This window comes from Tiliqua scincoides, chromosome 9, assembly GCF_035046505.1.
Source record: "Tiliqua scincoides isolate rTilSci1 chromosome 9, rTilSci1.hap2, whole genome shotgun sequence".
Taxonomy (NCBI): domain Eukaryota; kingdom Metazoa; phylum Chordata; class Lepidosauria; order Squamata; family Scincidae; genus Tiliqua; species Tiliqua scincoides.
This window is the reverse complement of record NC_089829.1, coordinates 9,737,424-9,762,701: the sequence shown is the minus strand read 5'-3', so window position 1 is coordinate 9,762,701 and position 25,278 is coordinate 9,737,424. Positions and strand designations below refer to the sequence as shown.

The window sequence follows — 25,278 nt, the reverse complement described above, 5'->3', positions numbered from 1 at the left end:
TGTGAACATGGACCAGGCAGAGAAAGGGCCCAAATGTAACTGGTTCATCCATGCTGTTTAATTCCTTTTCCATTTAGCCTTTTAAACAGCATGGAGTAAAGTAAGTAGTAAAATTACAAGCTGGAGGATGGACAAAGCCTGAGCTGGGGGGGGGATTTTCACCAGCAGATGGAACTGGGATGCTACTTAAACTCTCAGTCAACACCCCCCCCCCTTTGCTGCTTTAAATGGGGAAAGCTTGCATGCTGGCTGGAGTCAGCAGATAAAGCAACTAAAAGTTTCTGATTGCAATCTTGCAAAAGGGTCCATAGCTTAAGTTACTTACATTGCTAAAGGAAGCCCCAGTCCTTGCACTTGTGGCTGAGCAGGTGGGTGCTCCTCTGTGTGCTCCCAATGAATAGGCCCACTCAGGCAACTGGCAGAGAAAAATCAAGACCTCCTGTGGGCTGGAAAATACAAAACTTCGCATTGAGGGTGACCTCGAGTTACCTGACTGGAAGAGTGGAAACTGCCTGGTCACTTCACTCCACCCCCTTGACCTCAACAGACAGGCTTGGCTGCCCAATGCACATGTCAATTTGTGTAGTGCAGTGGTACTCACACATTTAGCAGCAGGACCCACTTTTTAGAATGAGAATCTGCCAGGACCCACCAGAAGTGATGTCATGACCAGAAGTGACAGCATCAAGCAGGAAAATTTTTAGCATTCCTAGGCTGCAATCCTGCCCACACTTACCCAGGAGTAAGTCCCATTGACCATCATCTATACATAGTAGCTTAGTAAAAGTACAGGTCTATAACATTTCCCCACATACCGTAGTAGCATCAAGTCTAACATATTGAAAATAAAATATTGAAATCAATGAGGACCCAGCTGAAATTGGCTCATGACCCACCTAGTGGGTCCTGACCCACAGTTTGAGAAACACTGGTAAAGTGTATAGTTTTTTTGTGTAGTGTTTTGCTTGTATGACTTAATAAAACACTGCAAAAAAGGCAATCATTTTGTGACTGTGCATATGATTCTATCAAGATTCATTTTCTGTGTTGGGTCAGGACACAAGAAGAAGCTCAGCACAGTTGTGGATGTTTGCATTAATTGTGTGTGTGTGTGTGAGAGAGAGAGAGACAGAGAGAGAGAGAGAGAGATTCAGGCAGTAATCTTGGACATTCTTATGAAGCTGAAATGTAGGAAGTGCGGCACGCAGGGCAGAGTGAAAGGACCAGGAGAAGTCACAGAGGGAGCAACATTCCCTTACCTTAAGGAGGCCTCTGTCAATGTCCCATTGACACAGCTGCATCAGTGCTGGAAAGTTGGATAGGATTAGGCCCTTAATTCTTACAATACAGTGTTGGTGGGGAACTACCAGCTGTGGAGAAGCTCCCATTTCCTAAGGTCTCGATTTTTTTTGGGGGGGGGGAACTCAGGGGGGCAAAACAACCCAAGCCAGAAAGAGTATAACATGATCAAATGAATGAATGAAATGTTTAATCTGGATTGTGCCACTGAGAAGGTGGAGATCATTGACACAGCAGAAAAAGTCACCTTGCTGGCACTTACCTTACTGACGGCTGACCAGAGAAAATGTTTTCATCCTTCCAGAAGGGGTTTTGTTTATTGAACAATATAAGGAAGGCAGTGGGGTTACCAGTGTTGGTGAGCTGCAACTACTGTGTGGTTTGGTTTCAGTCTGAAGTCTCACAACAGTGTTTTCAGTGTGTGAGCCTATTTGGTGCACTTGTGTCATAAGTCTCGCTTGCATTTATTTATTTGCTTGCTTGCTTGCTTCGGACACAATTCAAACCTGCCCTGGAGCAGGCAGGCCTGCACTGCATCCAAGGCAGGATTGGGGCTGCAAGCAGCTTCCCCTTACCTGGGTAAAGCCACAGCAGCCCCAATGAGACTACTCGGATCTGCGCTGCCTCAAGCAGTAGCACAAATCCAAGCAGTCCAGGACTGCAGTCACATTCCATGGTGGTCCCGACCCACAGTTTGAGAAATACTGCTCCAGAAGATGCCCACAGGAGCTTATATAACTCATAGGAATAACTCTTTTCTCCAGCACCCCAAATGCATTAAAAAATCACGTTGCATCAAACAGGAGTACTTTAAAATAAGCTTTATTTAGTGTTTTTGTTTTTAATATTTTCATATTTGCATCCATGCCTTCAAGGAATTGTTCTCCCCACACATGTGAGGGAAAGAAAAAAACAAGTTAAATCTAATGTTACCCATAAGCTATTTCATGGTAGTTCTCTCTCTCTTTTTTTTTTTTTTTAAATAAATCACCTTCTTAGTTTTGATTTTTAAAATCATTTCCTAATTTACAAAAACAGTGAAAAGCTGAAATGAAAAGGAAATGTCTAAAGTTATCCAGGAATTTGCTGCTTGGAGTTTTCTTTTGAATTAAAATAAAGCAGAGGGAGGGGGAGAGGGAAAAGGAAGGAATGTCGAATCCGTGGCAAGGAAGTCTGAACTGGCCCCAAGACACCTGGCCAAGGTCTGAGTTTCACACCAAATACTATTCCACAACTGCTGCTCTACCTGCTCTTTGTATTCTGAAATGGTGAGGGGAACAGAGCAGAAGTGTGGACAGATGTCCAAACGTGCTCTTTCCCTTCACTCAACTCTTTGCCCCCCATTGCCATGGGTGGCAGAGCCTTGACAATCAGTGTTGCAATTGTCAGCCAAGAGTCCCCTGTTGCAAGCAAGGGAGCACAATGCACAGCTCTTAAGGCCTGACTCAGCACTGCAGAATAATCACCTTTAATTATTAAGAGTGCCAAATGGTTAAGGGTCCAGCACAGTAGGTTGGGCTTAGCTGCCTATTAGTTGGAAAAGTTAAATCGCACATTTACAAAATACGAACAAGGGTTACACTGTGCGTCGCCAACATGGTTTATGTTGAATTTTTCATGTTTCTTACACCATTACGAGGCGCTGATTCCAAAAGTACTCTTAGGTTTTTTGTGTCATCAAAACTTTTTTAGTTGTCTTAAATTGTGTGTTTGTATATATACTATTGTCCAATGCATTGTAATACACACTGTATTATACAAGCGCATAGCGTAAATGGTGGCTATGCCAAAAATTGCAGTATTTTTGAAATCTTTGCACCAAAATTAATCAAGAAACATCTTAATAGTCCGACAAACATGAAATTGTTCAAATTTTGTTACACAGTATTACTGTATTTCTGAAAGCACCATCACAGCCTCCCGGGGGGGGGGGGGAAGGTGGAATTTTTACCAAGAACTCAGCAAGGTATCTCTTGCTGGTTTCCACCCCACCTCCCCATGATTTAGAAAAAAACCGGGGTTGTCAATCATGTGAAAACACTGCTGGCAAAAGTGCCCCCAGGAAGCAAAAAATTCACCATTGAAACCTCACTGGGAGACTCAGAAGGATGATGACCCTCTTGCACTTCTGCATACTGGAAGGGAACTTATGGGGCTGCATGACGAACCCAATGGTGATCACAGAGCTGAGCTGGAAACTGCTTTTCAGAGTGCCTGAGGATAGGGGACTGAGGACAAGGCTGTATGTTGAACAGTCCCCCCACACAATAGCAGGGTGCTGAGACCAGGAGGTGGCCCATCCATTAGATGTGATGATGTGGGTCTCATTAGCAGCAGACTGCAGGGGGCAAGGTGGTAGCGGATTCATTGTGCCTTTCACTGCTGGGCTGCTGGTGGGGAGGCTGGATTGGCCTCCTGTAAACTACAGGATGGCCGAAGATCTGCCAGAGTAGGTTAGGTCACAGAGGGGAGTAAAATGGGGTGGTGATGGGAGTGAGGAGGATGGTGGATCAGACCTGGGAGAGAGACGGGTTTGGAGGTGGCAGTGCATGCCCAATCCTGACCCCCTGGCCTGATTTGCCTTCAGGGGTGAACATTCTGTCCCAGACCCAAGTAGGCCCATTGAGGACCATGGCCCAGAACAGTAGTTAAGTAAGTAAAATGTTTTTTCCTTATCTCTCTGTTACTGCCCGGTCCCCTGTTGGCCCATAGCACGCATAAAAGGCTGCACCAGCACTGCTGCATGCTCTGGGCTGGTCCAGGATAGGACTGGTCTGCTTGTTTCCTAAGTAGAACTGATATATTAGTAATCCTCCTTTGTGCTACTGAATGTTGCACCTCTGCACACGTACAGATTGCCATAGCTTTCTGTTCCTTTAGCTCATTCATGGAGCCATTTACTCCACATGATAACCAGTCTTCATGTATGTGATGATGAAATACTGGCTAAAACAAAAAAAAATCATCAAAACACATACGACTGCAACACGATTCTTTTTGTTTGGTGTTTTACCAATGTACAGGAACAAGTGTACATTAGTAAAACACTGCACAGAAAGAATCTTGATGTAATCATACATACAATCAGATTGAGATGGCTTTTTTATAGTGCTTATCAACAGAGAGGAAACATTTGTGCATATGAACAATTCTGGACTCAGTTTAGAAATTATCCCACTTCAACCCATATTCAGGAGTAGTGGGGCACAGCTCAGAGCAACAAGAGAAACAAGGAAGGAATGGAAAAGGGGAAACCCTATCGTCTGAGTCAAAAGCTAGCTGAGCAATACCTGGGACTGGGGAGAGCCTCAACATGTTCCATTTTCCAGGAACAAACTACAGCCTGGATTGTAAGGGGGGAAACGGAGAACCATGCACTCCGCGGTTGTGTGCATGGGCAATGCTAGAGAAAGCTGACCTATAGTTTGTTGTGAAAAGGCCATCACTTCTTTCCATATCAGAGCCACACGGAAACATCCGTGCTTATTTTTAAACCATACTCTTGCCTTTACTGGATCATGTCACCTGTCATTTCAGATCCAAGGAACATGTCCAACATTTTGTGGCTGCAAGGAATCACACACCTTTCAGCATATCACTGGGGACCCTGATCTTGCATGCAGAATGGGGATGCTTAGGAAAAAAGACACTCTGGGTGTTTTCTCCCGTTTCAGGCTTGGTTCAGGTCAAGATGCTGGAGGCTGTATCTGAAAGCACGTGAAAAGCTGGGAGACCATTGAGACCAGTTCTCAGCAACAGTGGCTGGACCTAGGCTAGCATGCCGGAAGCTGACTTGCCGTGGTTGGTCTGTGCATTTAGTATCATGGTTGCTGGAAGGGGGTGGTGGTGTTCAAAAGCACCTTTACAGGGTTGGAGTGGGGGAGAAGGGAAGTGGACAGAAAGGCAATTGTTTTGTTCTCTTGGCATTGAATCCCTTATACTTCAGCTTTGCCAATTCAACTCCCAGAGAGCAGAGAAGTACAAACACCACCCCTCCCGAACCCCCCCAACATGGAAAAATATAAATTCCAATATTTATGCAATAATTTAGTTAGAATACATCTTCTGTACTGTGCAAATAAATTAAAACTAAACGACAGGAAAAAAAGAAGAGGGTTAAAGAATTATTCAAGATGAGTACGCATGTAAAAAAAAAGAAGTTGGGAGAAAGGGAGAGCAAGCAGTGGCGTAGCTATGGCGGGGCACGGTAAGTATCACAGGAGCCGCAACATGGCGTGTAAGCGGCCCCTCCCCACCGGAGACATTCTAGGCAGCGATGGCAACACGCAGGCACTTCCCGAACCAAACGGCGTCTCCTGCAGGTGGCCATCACTGTCCAGAATGGTTCCAATGGCAAGTGGGAGGGGCCACTTACACGGCATGTTTCAGCGCCTGCAGTACTTACTGTGCTGCCCCCCCAACGTGGTTACGCCACTAAGAGCAAGCACACGCATCCATGTGGTTTCCTGGAATTCTGACCTGGAAGAGGCCAATTACACCTCCCCCCTCCCCCCAAAACTAAGAACTGGTTCACACATGAAGTTTCTCCTACTTGGAAAGAAAAAAAAATCAGTTTAGGGAAGCAGTTGCTTGTGAACAAGCTGGAGCCTCGGGGATTTTGCAGAACGAAGCGGCCACTTTACGTAATGGACTGGCAGAGGTGGCTGCCCCACCTGTGCACCCCCCATTTCTGCCACCCGCCAGATCACCACCTACCTGGGTGGCCTGACACCAGCCACTCCTCTTCCTCCTTCTCCAGTGTACCATGTGGCAGAGCCTAGGAAGCTGAAAAGGATGTGAGGAGAGCAGTGGCTAGGGTGTCTCTTGAAACGCTCTGCACAATGTGTCCACAACCATAGAAGACATGTATACAGAGCATATGGCTTGGGCTGGCCCTGCTTATGAACCATGAGGATATTCTCCAGGTAGAAAAATCATTCAGCGTGAATCAGTTTTCAGGGTATATTTTTCTTTCACAGAAAAATCTCACTGTGACACATTCAGTCCCTGTAACCAGTGGCGTCACTAGGGTTTGTATCACCTGGTGCAAGAGGCCAGTGCGTTACCCTCTTGATGGACAACTCCCATGCAGTGGGGGGGGGAACACCCCAGGCAATGGGCATGGTAATGCGCCATCCCTCCAGGTCTGCTGGTTTTTTTGGCTATAACTTTTGATATAACAATGTAGTTTATTTCATTGCATTCTGTATGAAATTACGCATCGATTGATACATAACATGATTGCATTATTCAAAAATACCAAGATTTTAAAAATTTTGGCCAGCAGTGGTGTCACCCCCCCCCCTGTGCATGTCACCGGTGCGGCCTGCACCCCCCTAGTGATGCCACTACCTGTAACCCTTTGCCATTTTGAATGCCTCTTACAAACGCACCCCCAGGTGGTGATTTCCACCTGTAAAAGAAAAAGATTAGCTTGCATCTCTTTCACCCAGAAATTTTTGTGGGGAGGGGCCTAAATGGTGCAGAATCAATCAACACAGTGAGCCTGGTATGTTTAAAGTTATTTTGCTGCATTCCACTATTAAGGGCCTAGCATTTGCCAGTCACCCCAGTCTATTTGGCCAGAGCACACAAAAATGGGAGCAAATGGGTTTCTTGGTGATCTATGAAGGACATAATCCTTCATGTGCGCTTTTTCTTGATCTCTACAAGCAAAAGGGAGTAGAGATTTATATTTTCTGACTAATGAAAGCTGGCACTTCAGGAACGGCTCTGGAATATTCCTGACTGGGGGAGGTTTCCAAGCGGTAATGGCCCTGCTAACACCAGACTGGGCATATTCATAAGAAAATAGCTACGTATCAATTATAGGGATCTCACACCTCACAGTGAGACTTCTCTTTAGGTATGATGTTGCAAACCAGAGATGGCCAACTCCTGCAGTCTTACACTGGGAGTGAGGGATTGTCCCCTTAATTCCCAAATCACAGCACCAAGGAAGTATGCCATACAAACTGGGCGTGAGGTGGTCATTTTGGATGGTGAATTTTGGGGGGAGGGCACCACCCCTTCTCTTCTTTCTCACTCCCTGGATTCAAAATAGGGGCAACAAAGTGGAAACATAGAGAAGAGGAATGGTGGACACAAGCATTGAAGACACTCTAGGCTACCACTCTCCTCTCCCCTCAGCACCATCTGTTCCACTCCATTCTCCTCTTTTCAAACTGAATTGAGGAATTGTGGTGGCACACTGCTGGCTGAGGGGGAGAACAATATGTCCTAATGCCTTAGGGACCAGGATGCCTTGAGCTACCCCCTCCCCCCAGGTGGCCAGGCTCTTTAGTGAAATCCTGGCAGCAAGGGCTTCACAATTATGGGGTTCATGTGCTCCACCATAGCCAGGAGGTTACATACAAAGAGAACATTTAACAGTGGGCTGTCACTTACAACATGGCAAGACATTTTTTCTCCCTTAAGTGGTGGGCATTTTTGAAAGTCGTGCTTCGATGCAAATTTGGTGGGGTCATCAGAAGTGCAGATTAATTTGCTTTGGGGGCTGGATCTTGCCCCTGGACCACCAGTTGCCCATCCCTGGTTTCAACAAATGCTCTGATGCCATTCGTCATGTCAACGCGGTGAACAGGATACACAGTGTCACCTCCCGGCAGACAGCTTGGCAAACGCATGAGCTGCAGGCCACATCTCAGGACGGGCATGAGAAGAACAGCTTTTTGGACAAGAGACACTGACAAGCACACAGTGCACAATCATTTCATTTTTGTCATCGTCGTGGTTATTATGTACAAATACACAGCAGTCCTTCAAGTTTTTTCAAGTTTTGTAAAAAGAAGGAAAAATAAATCAAAACAAAAAAAGAAAAAAAAAACAGGAGAAAAAATTGTAGGGGGGGGGGAGGGAAGAACCACCCCAGGACAGAACCAGGGAAGGCTACACAACACGACTGGCATCGCTCCATAGACAACAGTGAATGGGGTTCACACACGGGATCGTTGGGGACTATGTACAGCGGGCTACAGAAGAGGCAACGCAGGAGAGGCGACAGGCTCACAATCCGCTGGGCTTGGTTAGAGGCATTTTGCTGGCGCACAGAGAAACTCCCACACACACACGCATACCAGAAGCGGGAGGGGGCGGGGCAGGCGGTCACCAGTCCGCATCCTCTTCAATGTAATAATCAGGAGCGGTACCATCAAAGAGGCCTGGGTCGAGGGACTTCCGCTGCTTCCCCCTGGCAAACACCCGAGAGATGGATCCAAAACCCATTTTCTCTTTCTTCTTTTTCCGTTTTTGGTCTTCGAGGTCCTCTAGAGACTGGGGAGGAGAAAAGAGGATTTTCAGAAGGCAAGAGGCAGCCAAAAGGGGCTTACATACTAGGGGGATGGTGGTGGTGGTGGGGAGTCGGGGTCAGCCCAAGACCTCTTGGTGGTATCACCTCCCCTCATTGGGTGGTATGCCAGTTTCACTCCTCCCTGGATTAAAAAAGAAATAGCTGAATGGAGTGGAAATGGGAGTGTGGAGAAGAGGAGAGTGGTGGCCTAGACTGCTCTCTTCTCTCTTTCACACATTCTGTTCTGCTCTATTCCCCATTTCCTTCCTTGAATCCAGGGAGCAGGAGGAGGAACAGGGTAGAAGTGCGCAGGCGGATGGAGGCAAGCATCCCCCAGTCAGCCTTATGGATGGCATAGCCCTGGGGTGCATGAACAGAAGGGTTTAAACACCACAGCCCTGCAGTGCCTAGCCATGCACTGCTGTTCTATTTATGCGGGTGAAAGAAACCATGCTGATTCCTCCTTTAATATTGACCCTGACCATAAATTCCGCAGGATAGTGAACGGAGCTCCGATCAAAAACTGGAAGTTAGCTCCACTTGCAAATCCAACTGCTGCAGAGGGGAGGCTCACGGAGGAGGCTGCGAGTCTCCAGGACCCTCCGTAGAAGGGCGTATGTCTCCAGGACCCTCCTGAGTAAGGGGCATGTCTACATATCCCTGGGTCCCTACGGTGCTGCAATCACTGCGGCATCATTGGGGCACCCATTCCTGGGCAGCTCCACTTAAGGGGAAATGGACCCTTTTCTGGTCCTATGGTGGGTCATGACTCACCACTTGGAGAATCGCTGCTGTAGGAATTTTGAGGTGGATGAGTTTTCTCTTCAGAGTCACAAAAATAGCATCCTATAAGGCTTATGGCCCAATCCTATGCATGTCTACTCAGAAGTAAATCCCATTGTGTCCAGTAGGGCTTATTCCCAGGAAAGTGAGTATAGAATTGCCACCATATGACCAGGTTGCCGGATGTCTATCCAAACTTTTAGCCTTCCTTTAGGTATGCCCTAACACAGGGGTGCCCAAAGTTTTTGGCAGGAGGGCCACATCGTCTCTCTGACACTGTGTCGGGGGCTGGGCAAAAAAAGAGAATTAATTTACATTTAAAATTTGAATAAGTTTACATAAGTTTACATAAATGAATATATTAAAGGTGAATGAATGAAGGTCTTGCAATAGCCCAAGGCCTATAAAAGGCCTTGCACAAAGCAAGGCTGGCCTTTCCTTTGCTGCCTCTGCTGTCTCAGACGTGAAACAGCAAGCAGTGGAGGGAGCCCTCATCCCACAGCTCATGCGAGAGGTCAAACAGTCGCCCTCGCGCTGAGAGCAGTTGCGTTGGGCCAGTGTGGGCTCCAACAAATCTCCGGAGGGCCAGAGGCTCACTGAAGACTGGGGGCTCCCTGAGGGCCACATTAAGAGGCCTTGAGGGCCACAAGTGGCCCCAGGGCCAGAGTTTGGGCACCCCTGCCCTAACAGGATCTGAAGGGAAAACATGTCCACCTCAAAATTCCTATGGGACTTTCAGGGGCTAGACTACTTAGTCAAAGAGGAGGATGGGTGAAGCTCCCACACTATCCATTGCCAATCATCACCCTCCACCAGGATGCTTGGGGGAGGGCCGTGCAGTCTGCTCCTCCACCTACTTTATAGATGGACAGTAAGGCACATCAAAACATTCTGTACATCCATGCTCCTTTGTGCCCCCTCCAGTTTTGGCTGAAGACTTCCTGATGCTTGAGGCCGCCTGCAAAATGCTCCCCCACTTCCTGATGATGTGCCAGCCTCTGCTCCTCCACCCTCCACTGTTCTAGCTCAGCAGTTTCCTGGGAGTAAGTGTCATTGAACACAATGGGACTTACTTCTGAGTAGCCATGCAAAGGATTGTGCTGCAGAGCTCAGGAAAACTGTGGGGGTGGCAGGCCCAGAAGCCAGGCATCAGCCAGCTCCCTCCCCCAAGAAGACCCCCTCTCACCCTAACCCCAAAGGCCCTGTGTGCTGAAAGATCAAAACCATTTGAATGGTGTCTGAGCAGAAGCCGTTCAGTGCATCACTCCCCAAAGTCCCTTTCTCCAGCTCCTGGGCCACTCCAAGGTTGGTGGGACCTGTGGCAACATGCCAAATACTAGCACTCCTGCACAGTGCCTAGCCATGCAAAATGCTGTCGGCCTTGTCCAGGAGCATACCAGCCACCTTGCTGTCACTCCTGTCAGGGGTCGAGCCCTTGTCTGACCCCTGCCTTACCTGGCTGCAGGCCAGGGGCAGAACTGCCTGGCCATAGAGCCACCACCACCTCTCCAGCTGACCAGGTAAGATGTAGGGCAGCTGGGTGGGAGAGACCGTCCCCCCAGGGCTCACCTGACCTGAGCAGTGAGCAGGGCCGAGTCACCATTAACCACCAAAGAGGAGGGAAGCAGGCCAGGGTCAGGGCCCCTTTAAGCCTAGAGAGGGAGGAGCCAAGGGTGTGGCTGGGGAGGATAAAAGCAGGGAGGCCTGTGATGACAGGCAGTTCTGGAGAGGGAAGGCAGGAGGCTGGAGCTGGAGCTGGAGCCCCTGCCTGAAGACCAAGGGCCTCAGGTCCTGCCTCCAGGGAGGAGGACAAGGGTGTCGTGAACCCCCTCCCCCTGGCTTGGTCTGAGGCTTCCCCTGCAAGGAAACCCAGGGAGGTGGACACCCCACCCAGGGGTCCCATGAGACCATCCAGCTGACCCTCGGTACCCCACCAGATGACGCCCTGAGACCCCCCCTTTTTGGGGCACTCCTCACACTCCTCCTCCTCCTGGATTTGAAAAGGAAGAGAACAACACTCCAGAGGAACTGTGGAGGAGAGGAGAGTGGTGGGCTAGACTGTCACATTCTTCCTTTTCACATCTAGGGAGCGGGAGGAGAAGCTGTGGGGGAGGCAGAAGTAGACGTCCTCCCACGATACACCCCTTAAGGCAACCATCTTGGTCAACTTGCCCCAGTCCAAGCCCCAGAGATGTAACTGGTTCCTACCTGGACAATTGGGTTGTGCAAGTTCTTCTGTACCGGTCCAGGACTATCCCCCTGCCAAAAGAGATAGAGACGCATCAGACTGACACTCAGCATATCTCAGTTCCCAGTAGGGTGAGGGTCGCTATCAAGCTGAAAGTGCTTTTGCAGAAAGCCATGCTTCACCTGCCTCCTTCCCTTGGAGTATCTTGCCGCTTGCTGTGAAAGGCCAGAGGAAGGCATAGGTAGTCAGCATGCCCCTTTGATGATCCTGCCTGCTTTTAAACAGGAGGTTCAGGCCTCTTCATTCTCTGCCTCTGATTTCTGCAGGCTGGAATATTGCAGAACTCCCTCCTTTAAGAGAGAGGCAAGCTATCTGCTTCCTGTTCAGGAAAGCTTTTCATTCTGCTGCCCAGTTCTAATTTGCAGTTTACCTCCTGATGGTTTGATTCTTATGCACTGATTGTAAGTGACTTCAATATTTTGTAAGCCGCTCCCATATTTTACCAAGGCAGGTAGTGGTTTCTGCCTCTCTGGAGATCTTCAAGCAGAGGCTCAACAGACAACTGCTGGAGATGCTCTAGGACAGCAGTTCCCAATATTTTTTCACTTGTGTACCCCTTGGCAGCCCATTTCCATAAATTGTACCCCTCATATTAGCTCTATAAGGCATTCTAATGCCAGCTTCACAAGGCATACTAATGCAGACCTGTCTTTTTCTGCCATTATTCCACACTATTTCAAATACCCCTAAAGGTCCTAGCAAGTACCCCTGGGGGTACATGTACCCCAGGCTGGGAACCACTGCTCTAGGGGGGTTCCTGCCATAGGGAGAGGGTTGGACTAGATGACCTTATGGGCACCTTCCAACTCTATGGTTCTAGGATTTTAAATTTAAAACTGGAGTACGAATTAATCAAGTGAGGTAAAACAAATGATAAAGAAAAGAAAAGGCAAATAAAAGGTATTGAAATGAAATTTTATCAACAGGCAGAACTAGAGGTGAAGAAGGAGATCTGCAGGGTTAACCATATGTCTTCCCCATGGATCAAACACCAGCTTGGGGGTGTTGATTTTATTTGAGACAATGGTGCAGGAGAAGGGGTTCATCCCCCTCCTCCCAAGCTTGGGCAATCAAGCTTGAGAACAAAACTTCCTCACCTTATAGGGTTGTTGTAAGAATAAGAGGATAATATACATAAAGGATTCTGCATGCTCAGAAAGCACCATGCAAATGTTTGGTATGATTATTACCTTGATTGCAGACCTCCCACATCACATCTAGTTTGGCCCTAAGTAAGTGCAAAAGTTAAGGAGCATTGAGGAAAACAAATCCTGGCTCCACCGGTACAAGAGTGGGATCGTCTGGCTATGACACTCCAGGAAGGAGATTGTAGGGTCCTGGTATCCATTTGCTGAAAATATTAGCTTCAGAGGCTAGCAGAAGTGAACACTAAACTCTGTGTTGGGAAATATCAGAAAGCACTGAAAAGAAGGACGAATAATCAAGCTACATAAAAGGTGGGTCCACGGGCTCCTCCAACATTCTGAAGAGATGACCCTGGTATTTTGATGAGGATATGCTATTTGATAACATCCAAATTATCTTCCTGTTTCATTCTTGCTTTGGTTTTGTTGTAACACAATTATGCGACAACAGCAACCATGGTAACAACAATTACTCTTTTTTAAAGGTCAATATTCTTCTCTGATCTCAAACCTCCACTGCCTTGTGGCTACATCCAGTTATGGAAAAGGCTTCAGGAGTCAACTCGAGGCAAAATCCGGAACCGGAGTCCCTGAGGCAGTTCATGGCTGAACACAGTCACATTCTGGCAATTCCTGCGATGCCGCTGGAACCAACCGTATGGGCTTCTGCCTTTCCATTGGACCATTTCAGCGATGTGGAGAGGGGGGATTTGCTGCATGGGTAACAGTCTATCCTCCATACCTACTTTACCCAGGCTTTGCACACTGGAGAGGACACCCTGTTCCAGAACCACCATTCAGAGTGCGATACCATAGTCTTCTGAGACTGAAGGATGCCAACATGGATTCTTCTCTGAACAACAGTGTCTTATGGCACCTTCAGGGTTAACACATTTATTTCCGCTTCAGCTTGTGTGGACTACACTTCATCAAATGCATGAAGAGAAATAACTGAGTAAAACAAATTTTTTAAAATCATCGGAAGGGCTATCACCTACTTTTAAAAAGATTTACATATAGATTAGCTAGTGCTGAAATGTGGCATGGAAACAACATTGTCCGGTGGCAGACCTCCCATAGGCTCAATGTGATAAATGCCCCAGGTTTGGAGCTTTAGGACCCTGCAGAAGCCTCTCCAAGGCTCCTGACGGGGTCGGAGACTGTGCTTCCGATTTACTGGAAGCACAGTTTAAAGCATTGGGGAACGTCAGAGAGGCTTCCCCAACAGGTTGCACGACACACCATGTGCTCCAGGTAAGTGGGAGAGATGGATCTGCATGGGAGGTTGGCAACATCACTAGGCGGGCACCCCAGGGCACGGAGCTGGGGAGGTCCGCCACTAACATCATCCCCTTAGAAAATGGGTTAGAAATACAAGATATTTCACACATGCACACACATGGGAATAGGAAAGAAATGGCAGAGTTGATTGGTAGAGGAAACAAATCAAGCTGGATCTCCTATTTATTTGTCCCAGGTAACTGGGCAAAGAGACACCTTTTAAAGAATTGATTTCTATTTATCTGTTTTTAAAGAGCTACTGCACCCCACCTTTTAACTAACTTAAACCTCCAAGGGTGCAATCCTAACCCCTTATGTCAGTGCTTTCCAGCACTGGGCACGCCAATGGGACGTGTGCTGCATTCTGCAGTTGGGTGTCACTCACGGAGGCCTCCTCAAAGTAAGGGAATGTTTGTTCCCTTATCTCGGAGCTGCATTGCCCTTATGTCAGCGCTGGAAAGCACTGACATAAGGGGTTAGGATTGCGCCCCAAATGGCTTCCAGCTGAAACAGGAGTGGTTCTGGATTTAGACCTGGAAGAGCCAAGGTTCAAATGCCCGCTCAGCCATGAAACTTCCATGATCTCTAAGCCGCACCTACCCACAGGGTGGTTGTGAGGACACAAGGAGGGAAAGAACCATGTTCACCACCCAGAGCTCCTTGGAGGAAGGGCGGTATAAAAAGGTGAAAAAGAAAAGGAAAAGGCAGAAGAACTGGAGCAGGTTATTTTGTGAGCTGAAGAACGGCAAGAGCAGCGGAGGCAGCAAGGAGACCAGCAGCTGGAAGACACATGACAAGCAAAGCGGGCTAGAAGAACAGTGTTAGGAACAGCCAATGACCTGCAGAGGCGCCTTACATTGCAGAGCGAATGCGTTCGGTGGCGCGGCGAGTTGATGTCGCTGGGTGTGGACGACCGGTCCCCTTCTGCTGCCGAGGCGTCGGAGATGATGGAAGGCTGCCGGGAATGGCAGGGGCTCACTCTGACAGCTGAAAGGCAAGAAGGTGCGGAGAGGGGCGGGTGATGCATTTCAAACACACGTTCATGGCCACCGCTTTCCTTGAGCTCAAACCCACAGGAGACACATTATACTGCCAGGTGCTCAGATCTGATGCTGGCAGGTACCTAGTGCAGACACTCTCCAGGTGCACAGAAGCTACCACTATCAGTGGCAGGTTATGGAGAGCAACAGGTCTGGCATAGTGTGGCTGGTGTAGCATCACAGCTCAGAGAAAGTGACTCAGGAAGTCCTAAAATCTTGACCCTGCCATTAACTCACTAGGTGGGCATAAGACAGTCCTACTCTCCTGACCTCAGCCTTCCCCAGCAATCTTACAGGGTTGTTGTGAAGATTTCAAGAGAGTACTTGTGAAGCACTTCATGCACTCAAAAAACACTATATAAATGCTCAACATTTTGAGGACTAGGAGCTTCACAGTAGAAAGGGGCACTGGACTGGCTCTTTGGCATCACCTGACTCCCAGAAACAGGGGGTTCTGGACGGTGATGACTGTGACCTGGCTCAAACTACCTGCAGTGTCCTCCTTGGACCAGCAGCTCCAGTGGCATGGGGAGTGGGGAATTGGGGCTACCCCAATACGTGAACAGTGGTGAAAAGGCTAGGGGGACCCTTAATGAACTCCTTCAAAAGAGAGCATCTAATGGGGCAATCCTCTGGACCTCCTGGAATTAAGGCACTGGAATGACTTGCAAGGTTGGGCTCCTGGTTTGAATCCATGACTCATCATGCACTTGATTTACTCTGTTGGTGAAACTTGTACATTTTTAAGTCACTGGCGACTGTGAAGAGGGGCGGCTATGTGTGCTGTGCAAAACTGGTCCTATGGGTGCTCTGTGTCACCCCTGCTGACGTAGCCCAATCCCTTTTTATGGGGGAACCTGGGGCCAGTCACTCTCTTTCAGACCATCTTGCCAGGTTGGGTGGTTGGGTGGATACAAAGGGTGGCCAGAGAAATCAGCGTTGCCTTGAGCTCCTTGGAAGAAGGGTAGGAGAAAAATGGGTGCACACAGTGGGAACGAGGCTGCCCGTGGGGGAGCAGGAAGGAGGGAGAATAGAGAATCCAGTTGCTTACCTTGCCGGTCTACCGTGTGCTGCGGGTGGGCGTGGTATAGAGTCTGCTGGCTCTGTCGGATGGCGGCTGTGAGCGGGAGGTCGGCCTGCACCACCCACTCCTGATTTCCATTTATCACGGTCTCACCCGGCATGGCTAAGGAGTGCCGCTTTGGGACGTCCTTAGTCAAGGTTGCTAAGGACTGCTTTGCCTGAAGGAGCAAAAAGATAAACACAGAGCAGGGTCACTCACAGGTACGCAAAACTCTCCTCATGCAGCTGCCTTGTACATGCCAGAACTGACGACTGAGGGCCCCCACTCCCAACTTGGGCTCTGCTTCAGTTTATTAGCACTGAAACGAGTCCCTCAGAAAAGAAACAGGCAACGGTCTTTCCATGAGCTCCCTGAAAGCTTGCACTTAGCAGCACCTTCCAGGGCTGATCGATCTACAAGGCTAGGTGAGGAAGTCCCCTCATGTGGTAGACAGGCAGACAGTGCCCACATCTTTCTACCCACATCTCCCTCTCCTCCTGTTCCCTGGTTTCAAATAAGAGGCAGAAATGAAGCAGAAGAGGAAGTGAAGAGGGTAGGAGAAAGAGGGGAACTGTCTGGAAGAGGAAGTGTGGAGGAGATGAGAAAGACTTCTGCTCCATTCCCTTTGCTCCTTTGCCTCCAGACTTCTGCTCCATTCTCCTCTTCCTTTTTAAATGCAGGCAGCAGAAGGAGCAGAAGTGGTTGGTGCACCATCAAGAAAGAGGGGCAGCATTTGGGAGGTCATCACAGGCACCGAGAGATCCTGGGTTGACCCCACAGCTGGTCCATTCATGTTGAGCAGGCATTCTGAAGCTGCTGGATCATGACCCACCAGCCTGAGGAAACTTGATCCTGGCCCCTTAAGGGGGGGAGGAAGGTAGCAATGTAATCCCCAGATTCATGCTGCTGCCAGGGACAAGAAAGGGGTTCCTACACTTACCTGCAGTCAGCTCCAGCCTCCTGGGGGATCTGGGGAGCCCTCTGCAGGGCAACCCAAGCCTACAAACTTCAAAAAAGTAAAAAAACACCCACTTCCAATTTCGCAACAAAACCAGGAAGTGGGGTTTTTAAAAAACCTTTTCAGAAGTTTGGAGGCTTGGGAAGCCCTACAGCAGGGTCCTCAGGCTCTCCAAACCTCCCCCCCCCATGAGGCTGGAGCTGGCTGCAGGTAAGTGTAGAAACCTCTTCCTTGTCTGGCAGCAGCACTCTACACCCCTCCATCCTCAGCTTGCTTCATCCTCACACGATCCCTTTAAAGAAATGGACCAGCTTTCATTCATACAACACTCCACAAAAGCAATCCTGATGTGACTGCGTGAACAGCTGCATCCAGATTCTTTTGTGTGGTGTTTTGCTGAGATGCAAGGGAGTGCACATGTGCAAGAGTAAACTACAACAAAGAGATCTATACATATGACCTCATGCAAATTGCTTTGTTGCAGTGTTTTATCAATGCACATCCATAGCACAAAGGAGAAAAACATGGCAATGAAGTGGAAAAAACTGAAAGCTGTGTAAAGGGTGCATGCGTCAGTTCTGGAATTAATTTTAGATGGTCTCCTAATTAAAACCAGAATCTAGGAGTGGAAACCAGGGAAAAGCAAGCCTGAGAAAAAAATAAAGGACAGTATGGGAGAAATTTTCTCATCCCTGCTTGCAGGTCTTCTGGGCTGGTGTGCACCTTGGCTGAGGTCTCTTCTCATTCTACAACGGAGAAGCAAGGAGGTAGCCAAGGTCCCAGGAGGAAGTCAGGTGAGGGGAAGCCTCAAGGGAGGCCTGCCAAAGACCCACAGTCCACAGACCTCAGAAGGACATGGCGTGGGGAGGCTCACCATGGCTAGCTCAGCTTCGAGTTCCTTCATGCGGTTGTCTTTCAGGTCCAGCTGTGACCGAAGGGCGCTGGCGTGGTCTGTGGCCTCTTTGGCTTGCCGGCGCAGCTCCCACTTCTCTCGTTCCAGCAGATCTTTTTCTTTTGCAAGTGCTTTGACTGCATCTTCACTTTCCTGTGAAGGCATCAGAGGGCAAAGTAGGCAGAGATTCAGCAAAAAAGTATAAAGACAGCCAGACAGGGACACAGTTCATTTCTTAACATTCTCTCATAGCATCACTTATTTCTACTGTATTTTTATTTCCACAGTTCTGTTACCCTGCACATGCCCGATCTTGTCTGATCTCGGAAGCTAAGCAGGGTCAGGCCTGGTTAGTACTTGGATGGGAGACCGCCTGGGAATACCGGGTGCTGTAGGCTTATACCATAGTCTTTCGAGACTGAAGGTTGCCAACCATCCAGGGCTGGGTCGACTGTGAGGTTAACTAAGGTCCCAATCCTATCCAATTTTCCAGTGCCAGTGCAGCCGTGCCAATGGGGTGTGCACTGCCATCTTGTGTTGGGGAGGCAGTCTTGGAGGCCTCCTCAAGGTATGGGAACATTTGTTCCCTTACCTCAGGGCTGCATTGCAGCTGCACCAGAGCTGGAAAGTTGGATAGGACTGGGCCCTAAGGCACCTGCTTCAGGCTGTGGATCAATGGGGAATCCATCAAACGCTTCTCCTCTTCCCTTCTTCTGGGATTTAAAATGGAAGAGGGGAATGGAGAAGAATTGGAAGTGTAGAGGAGGTGAGAATGATGGAGGATGTAGTAGGAGTGATAGGGCAAAATGAGTGAAAGATCCATCATTAGGATGGAAAGCAGGCCGACCGATCCCTGAGGTCAACTGGATCAGTTTGCCTCAGGCTGCAGGTTGGTGAGGGATGCCTATCAATGCATACTTGCTTTCACTGACCCTCCTTCTCCTTCCCACTTCCTAGATTGGAAGAGGGGGACAGAAAAGAAGAGGAAATGTGGAGGGAAGACAGTGCTGTTAGAACACTGCAGAATGGGAGGAGCAGAGGCTGACACTTGATCAGGTGGGGTCACAGCATTTGGCATGCTGCCTCAGGCATCAGAGGTCTGGGATGGCTCTGAGGTACACACGGGGGGCGGGAGGGCTTGCACACCCCTGAGTGTATACAGTGTCTGTGTACAAAGACAAGCTGTCCCCCTCTCTTTGGGATCCCCTGTTAGTAATCAATCAGTCTTAAGAACATGAGCAGCTCTGCTGGATCAGACCCAAAGGGCACATCTAGTCCGGCATCCTGTTTCAAACAGGGGCAAAACATGTCTCTAGGAAGCTCCCCTGAAGGCAACAAGCCTCCTTTAAGCTGTGTTCCCTGCATCTGGCTATCAAAGCTACACAGCCCCTCAATATGGTGGTTCTATTTTATGCTCAGTGGGGTGCACCAAATGAGGCCTCTATGCCACTCTTCTCACTCCTTGGATTTGAAAAGGAAGTAGCAATGGAGCAGAAGAGGAAATGTGGAGGAGAAGAGAGTGGTGGGCTAGAGTGACAGAAAGAGGCAGGCGAGTATGTGGCCCCACCAATCTAGCCCCTGAGCCAACTGCCCCAACCAGCCTCCTGGATGAGACAGCTCTGTGGTTCTATGTCACCATCATGGCTAACGGCCATTTCAGACCTCTGCATTTCTGCGAGCAGCTCTCAGGGCCCAGACCTGCTCCCCTTACTTTTCGGTGTTGCTCGTAGTTCCTGATGAAGTCCCGAAGCTGCTCCTCTCGGCTTTCCAGTGTTGCGTAGAGCTGCTGCATCTGGCTCACCAGGTCGGTCTTCTCCCCCTTCAAACGCTTTCGATCAGCTTTCATGGCTGCAAGAAACATGGTGGTGGAGAAGTGTTAGGGGTGGAGGGGTCAGAGCCCCAAGAGTTTGCTGCTGTGATCGCCTCCTGGAAGAGACAGGAGACCGGCTGGATCAGACCAGGACTCCAACTCATCCAGCATTCTACTTCTCACGGTTACCAATGAGATGCTTCTGGAAAGTCCACAAATATAATACACCCTCCCCCCCGCGCGCGCAATTGGTATTCAGCAGCACACTATTCCACCAGCCACTGACAGCCCCCTTGTCCTCCATGCATCTATTTAGCACCCTCTTAAAGACATCTAAGTCAATGCAACCATCACCACATCTTGCAGCAGTGAATCCTGTTAGCTAATTATGCATTGGGTAACGAAGCACTTTCTTTCAACTGCTAATTAACTGACCCTCCCCCCCCCAGTTCCAATATTAGGAGTGGGAAAATAATCCCTCTATTCATTTTTCTACACCATGCACAATTAAGCAAAACCGCTTCTTCATTATTATTATCAGGGGTGTTCCAGCCCACTAGGTGTTTGGACAGGGCTGTTTGGGTGCCCACTAGTTCAAACTCTACTTACATTATCAATGCCTACACTGGCCAGATATTCCTTAAGGGCCTTGAGGATTGCGCCTAGTGCACCAGTGACCATAGGGGTGGAGGTTGTTTTCATTCCCCAAACTCACTATATTTCAATTTTATTGAAGACCATTCTGTGATCTTTTCTCCCTGATTCTCCTCTGTTTTGCTCCCACTGCCTGGAATGGCTCTGAAGGGGAGAGGGAGAGGCTGCTTACAGACCGGGGTGAGGCTCCTTGCAAAACTTAGTGCTTTGCCCTCCCCTCTAGCTATGCCACTGCAACCCACAATACTTCTCAGAGTATCTTCTCAGCCACTCAGGCTAGAAATTTACTCACACCGTGTCCAATGAAAACGGCATTTTTTCTTCCCCCGTGCACCATTTCAGGATACCCACATTGCAGCTCACAAGTCGTTACAGAAGTGTGGCTCTAATGTATTTGTTTCTCTCCCAGCTGCGCTCACTCTATCTTACCGAGCAGCTAGCAGTCCTCAGTATGTTTTGTAGGTGATATTCTCCTGGCAAGCAGTGATTTCAAAACAGCCACCTCCACCGGACGCAACCATGCTATGTGGAAGGATCCTTCCAAAAGTCTCCTCAGCTAAATTGCTCCCTGGGTCTTGGAGTTTCAAGTCACCTGGTCTTTCTTCTCAAGAACAATAGATACTTCAACAGCCCAATCCAAACTGCTGCTGCGCCAACAGAGTGAGTGCTACATCCTGTGGGAGGAAGCAGTCATGGAGGTCTCCTCAAGGTAAGGGAACATGTGTTCCCTTACAAATCTGCAAGATCTTGGTGCCCGAGTGGGTTTCTTCAGATCTGCACCAGCCGTTCTGGCGCAGAACCAAGGAGAGTACAGGAGAGGGGATATGCGAAGCAACTGAGATAGGTTCCTGGTGAGCACTGGTGACATTGGGATCCACCCTTCCCTTCCCAGTCCAAGCACTCCCTGTTCCTCCCACTTCCTGCTCTGTTCGTCCCACCACCTGCCCAACTGCCAACCTCCTGGAACTGGCATTGGGTAGCTCCTCCATTGCTGCACACACACGCCATTGCAGCAGCACTTCCACCAGTGGGACACTTAATTAATATTGGGCCCAAAGACCCCTCCATCGTTCCATTTTTAAAATCTATCAATTCTGTATAAAGCAGGCCTAAATCCTAACCCACTTTCCAGCACTGGCATAGCTGTGCCAATGGGACGTGTGCTGCATCCTGCGTTTAGTGGGCACTCATGGAGCCCTCAAGTAAGAGTAAGGCACTCAAGTAAGGGAATGTTTGTTTCCTTGCCTAGGAGCTGTGTTGCCCTTATGTCAGTGCTGGAAAGTTGGCTAGGATTGTGCCCGCATTGTGTATACATGGTATGCCACAGCTTACAGCAGTTTCCTTTGCATGCCTTTTCCCTCTCTGTGTACAGCCAACTTGCCTATGTGCTTTGATAAGACACTACAAAAAAAGCAATCTTGATGTGACTATAAATTTCATGAAGATTCATTTTGTGTGGTGTTTTACGAATGTAGATGCCTGTTTGTGTGCATTGCTAGAACACTGCAAAGAAAAAAAGGAAGCTGATTTGATTGCCATGATTGCATGTACAGTTCTATCAAAAAGCTTTTGGTGCCTTTTGCCTGTGCACATCAACACAAGAAGCACTATTTCTCTGCAGTCTTTTATCAGTGCACACATGTGCATTTGGTAACACAGAGAGGAAAAAAGATGCGATGAACTGAAAGTTGAGGAAACTGTGCCTGCTCTAATTTTGGAGTTAATTTCAGAAGTTCCGCTTATGAAACTGAGGGCACAATCCTGACCCGTATTTGGGCCGGTGCAAGTCCACTGCACCAGCCCAGGTGGGTCGCAAACATGCCGTAAGGCACGTTTGCACCTCCTCGAGAGGAAGCCAGGCTGGTGCTCAGAGAAGTGCCGGCCTGTGGAGGCTGACATAAGCCTCCACGCCGGCTTCCTGTTGGATGCTTGCGTTGGCCCGCCTGGGCTGACGCAAACACAAAAGGTAGGTGGGGGGAGGCAGGGAGGAGACAGGAGGAAGGCATTCCTGGGCAGGGGGAGGGCAGGCGGGCAGGCAGGGAGAGGGAGATCGGGCTGGGATCTGGCAGTTATGTCGGAGCCCAACCCTTGTTCCCAGGGAGAACGGAGCGGCTTCAAGTTGCTCCATTCTCCTTGGACTTGCGCCACCTCTTGAGGTAGCGCACGTCCGAGGAGATCCATGGGCGCCAGCAGCCCTTACCTGGAGGTTTCCCCTTACCTCTGGCTGAGCTGCTTCTGGCCACTATCCTGCACTGGATACAGCGCAAGCCTCCTGACTTGCCTGTTCCAGCGCAGGATAGAACTGTGCCCTGAAGCTTCAATCCTATACCGACTTGCCTGGGAGTAAGTCTCATTGAACTCAATGGGGATTATTTCTGAGAAGACATACCTAGGTTTGTGCTGTAAAATTCAGGAGGAGTGGAACGTAGTGTAGAGTGAGCCAGAAGACCAATAAAGGAATGGAATGGGGGAAATCTTTTCATCCTCAGCCATAAGTCTGGGATCGGTTTAAGAAATTAATTATGCCTGTGACTCTCCCCACCCCTCCGCTTCTCTCTTGCTCTACACTTTTCACACACTTACACTTTCAGCTCAGCATGCTGCAGATGCCTGAAAACAGCAACACATTCTCCTTGTTTTACTCTTGTTGTAATTACAAGCCTTACAGATATTCCCTTGACACAGAGCTGCCCAAGAGCTGTGCTCTAGATGAGTCACGTTTGGCATCTGAACTGGCTGCTCTTTCAAGGTAAAGGGGCTGGTGCCAGAGTCATGATGGGACAAGTTCTTACACAGCCCCTCCTCTGTTCCTCCCAAGCAGTGGAAATGTAACTGTCAGCATTAAAGTTGGAGGAAGAGGGAGCCAATGTTTAGAGAACAGACAAAGGAAAACATTTACCCAGCTTGTAGTTCAAATTGTAATCTGGAACTCCTTGCCACAGGATATGGTGATGGCAGTGGCGTAGCTAAGGGGGTGCAGGGGGTAGCAGTTGCACCGGGCATCAAGTTTTAGGAGAGGCAACAAGTTGAGCTCGATACTAGTGACCAAAATTGTGAAAATCTTGGTATATATGGTTAATACCATCATGTTATATATCGTTGGAAAGATAAGTTAATGTAGAATGCAATGAAACAAACCCCATTGGAATATCTGTATTCTATCAAAAGTTATGGCTAATTAACCAGAAAATGAAAGCATAATTGCCTTGTAGAACAAAAAGTGGATTTTCTTAACTCAAAACTGACCTATGAGACTGATTGTTGTTCAAGAGGTGCCCCTCTTATATTTAGCAAGAGAAGAATAACCATCCCTCTTCACCCCAATACAGTGTCTCAAACCTATCAGGGGCACACTTTTTATTTATTTACTTAATTAATTTGATTTTGTGGGGGTGGGGGGGAGCTACAAATCTTCTTTGATCCCAGCTAGCAGATAGATGCCTTTTCACTTTTGAAAAAGTCCAGACGTGACGTCACTTGCGGTTGTGACATCACTTCTGGGGCAACATTTTGAGCTTGGCACCGGGCTACACGATCATTAGCTACGCCACGGCACCTGTCCTAGATGCCTTTAAAAGGGGATTGGACAGATTTATGAAGGAAAAGTTTGTCACAGATTACAAGCCATGTCAGGCTTGTAGAGGAGGTGGTCATGGGAAAAGAGGCAATGGTACCACCTTCTGTCTCCTGGATTTGTGGTGTCATCATCCATTTAGCCAAAAGAGGAAACCCATATCATGATTTCTCTTTCCAACCAGCCAGTTCCCTGAGTGTTGTGGTTGTTTGTCTCTGGAGTCTTGACAGCTCCCAATAATTCCTTTTTCATGCCAGGTATCCCATCAGTATGCAGTTCATGCCAGGAGGCTGGGGGAAAAATCCTAACTTAAGCTAAGCCTGTTGTCCTATGCAGTGCAAATTGCTGGCGCACTGAGTGTTCCAGGGCCATCTTAAAGTTCACAGATGCTTTAAATTCAAACCACAGAGCTGATACCTGAAATTATATTATTTATGAGCAATACCGATGGAGCAGTAAATGCCACGCTTCTTTAAACGCCATTTGTCCTGAGCAATCAGAAGTGTGACAAAGCCGTGGTGGCTTTCTTCTTGATTGCAACTAGGGCCTCCCAGTGCTTAACCCTTTTCTGCCCAGCCCACAGGTGTACACATTTGATGCAAATGGCGTTGCATATATGTTTGGATTAAGGAGATGAGTCAAATGCCGGTTCCTCCTTTACCTAGAAGTGCACTTGCCACTCTTCCTCCTCCTCCTGTTCCCTGTATTCAAAAAAGGAGAGGAAAATGCAGCAAAAGACGTGATGGGAGAGTAGAGTGGTAGGCTAGATTGTCTCTAATGTTCCAACATTGGTGTTGGATCACAAAGTCACACTACTGAAAATTTCTGGCAGTGCTCTGGAGGATGGAGACTTTTGAGACTTCTTGTAGTGGGGGATTCGATTATTAGAAACATAGAGAGGGGGGTTTGCGACGGATGTGAGGACCGCATGGTGACTTGCCTGCCTGGTGCGAAGGTTGCGGACATCACTTCTCGTCTAGACAGGCTAGTAGACAGTGCTGGGGGAGAGGTAGCGGCTGTGGTGCATGTCGGCACCAACGACGTGGGCAAGTGTAGCTGGGAGGTTCTGGAGGCCAAATTTAGGCTTTTAGGCAGGAAGCTGAAAGCCAGGACCTCAAAGGTAGCGTTCTCTGAAGTGCTACCTGTTCCACGCGCAGGGCCAGCTAGGCAGGCGGAGATCAGGGGTCTCAATGCGTGGATGAGACGGTGGTGTAGGGAGAAG

The 25,278-nt window shown here is 48.6% G+C and overlaps 1 protein-coding gene and 1 pseudogene across 1 annotated transcript in view; one reads left to right on the top strand and one right to left on the bottom strand.

The window, feature by feature from the left end:
- Positions 1-2,105: 2,105 nt before the first annotated feature.
- KAZN (kazrin, periplakin interacting protein) overlaps positions 2,106-25,278 on the bottom strand; it is a 225,123-nt gene continuing 201,950 nt past the window's right edge. The window contains exons 3-8 of the mRNA XM_066637543.1: positions 19,730-19,866; positions 18,001-18,171; positions 16,157-16,346; positions 14,922-15,052; positions 11,600-11,650; positions 2,106-8,592 (exon numbers count right to left, since the gene is read on the bottom strand). Coding sequence (XP_066493640.1) covers positions 8,425-8,592; positions 11,600-11,650; positions 14,922-15,052; positions 16,157-16,346; positions 18,001-18,171; positions 19,730-19,866 — 848 coding nt within the window. The 3' untranslated portion in view covers positions 2,106-8,424. The remainder of the gene's footprint in view (positions 8,593-11,599; positions 11,651-14,921; positions 15,053-16,156; positions 16,347-18,000; positions 18,172-19,729; positions 19,867-25,278) is intronic.
- Positions 18,298-18,416, top strand: LOC136660704 (5S ribosomal RNA; annotated as a pseudogene).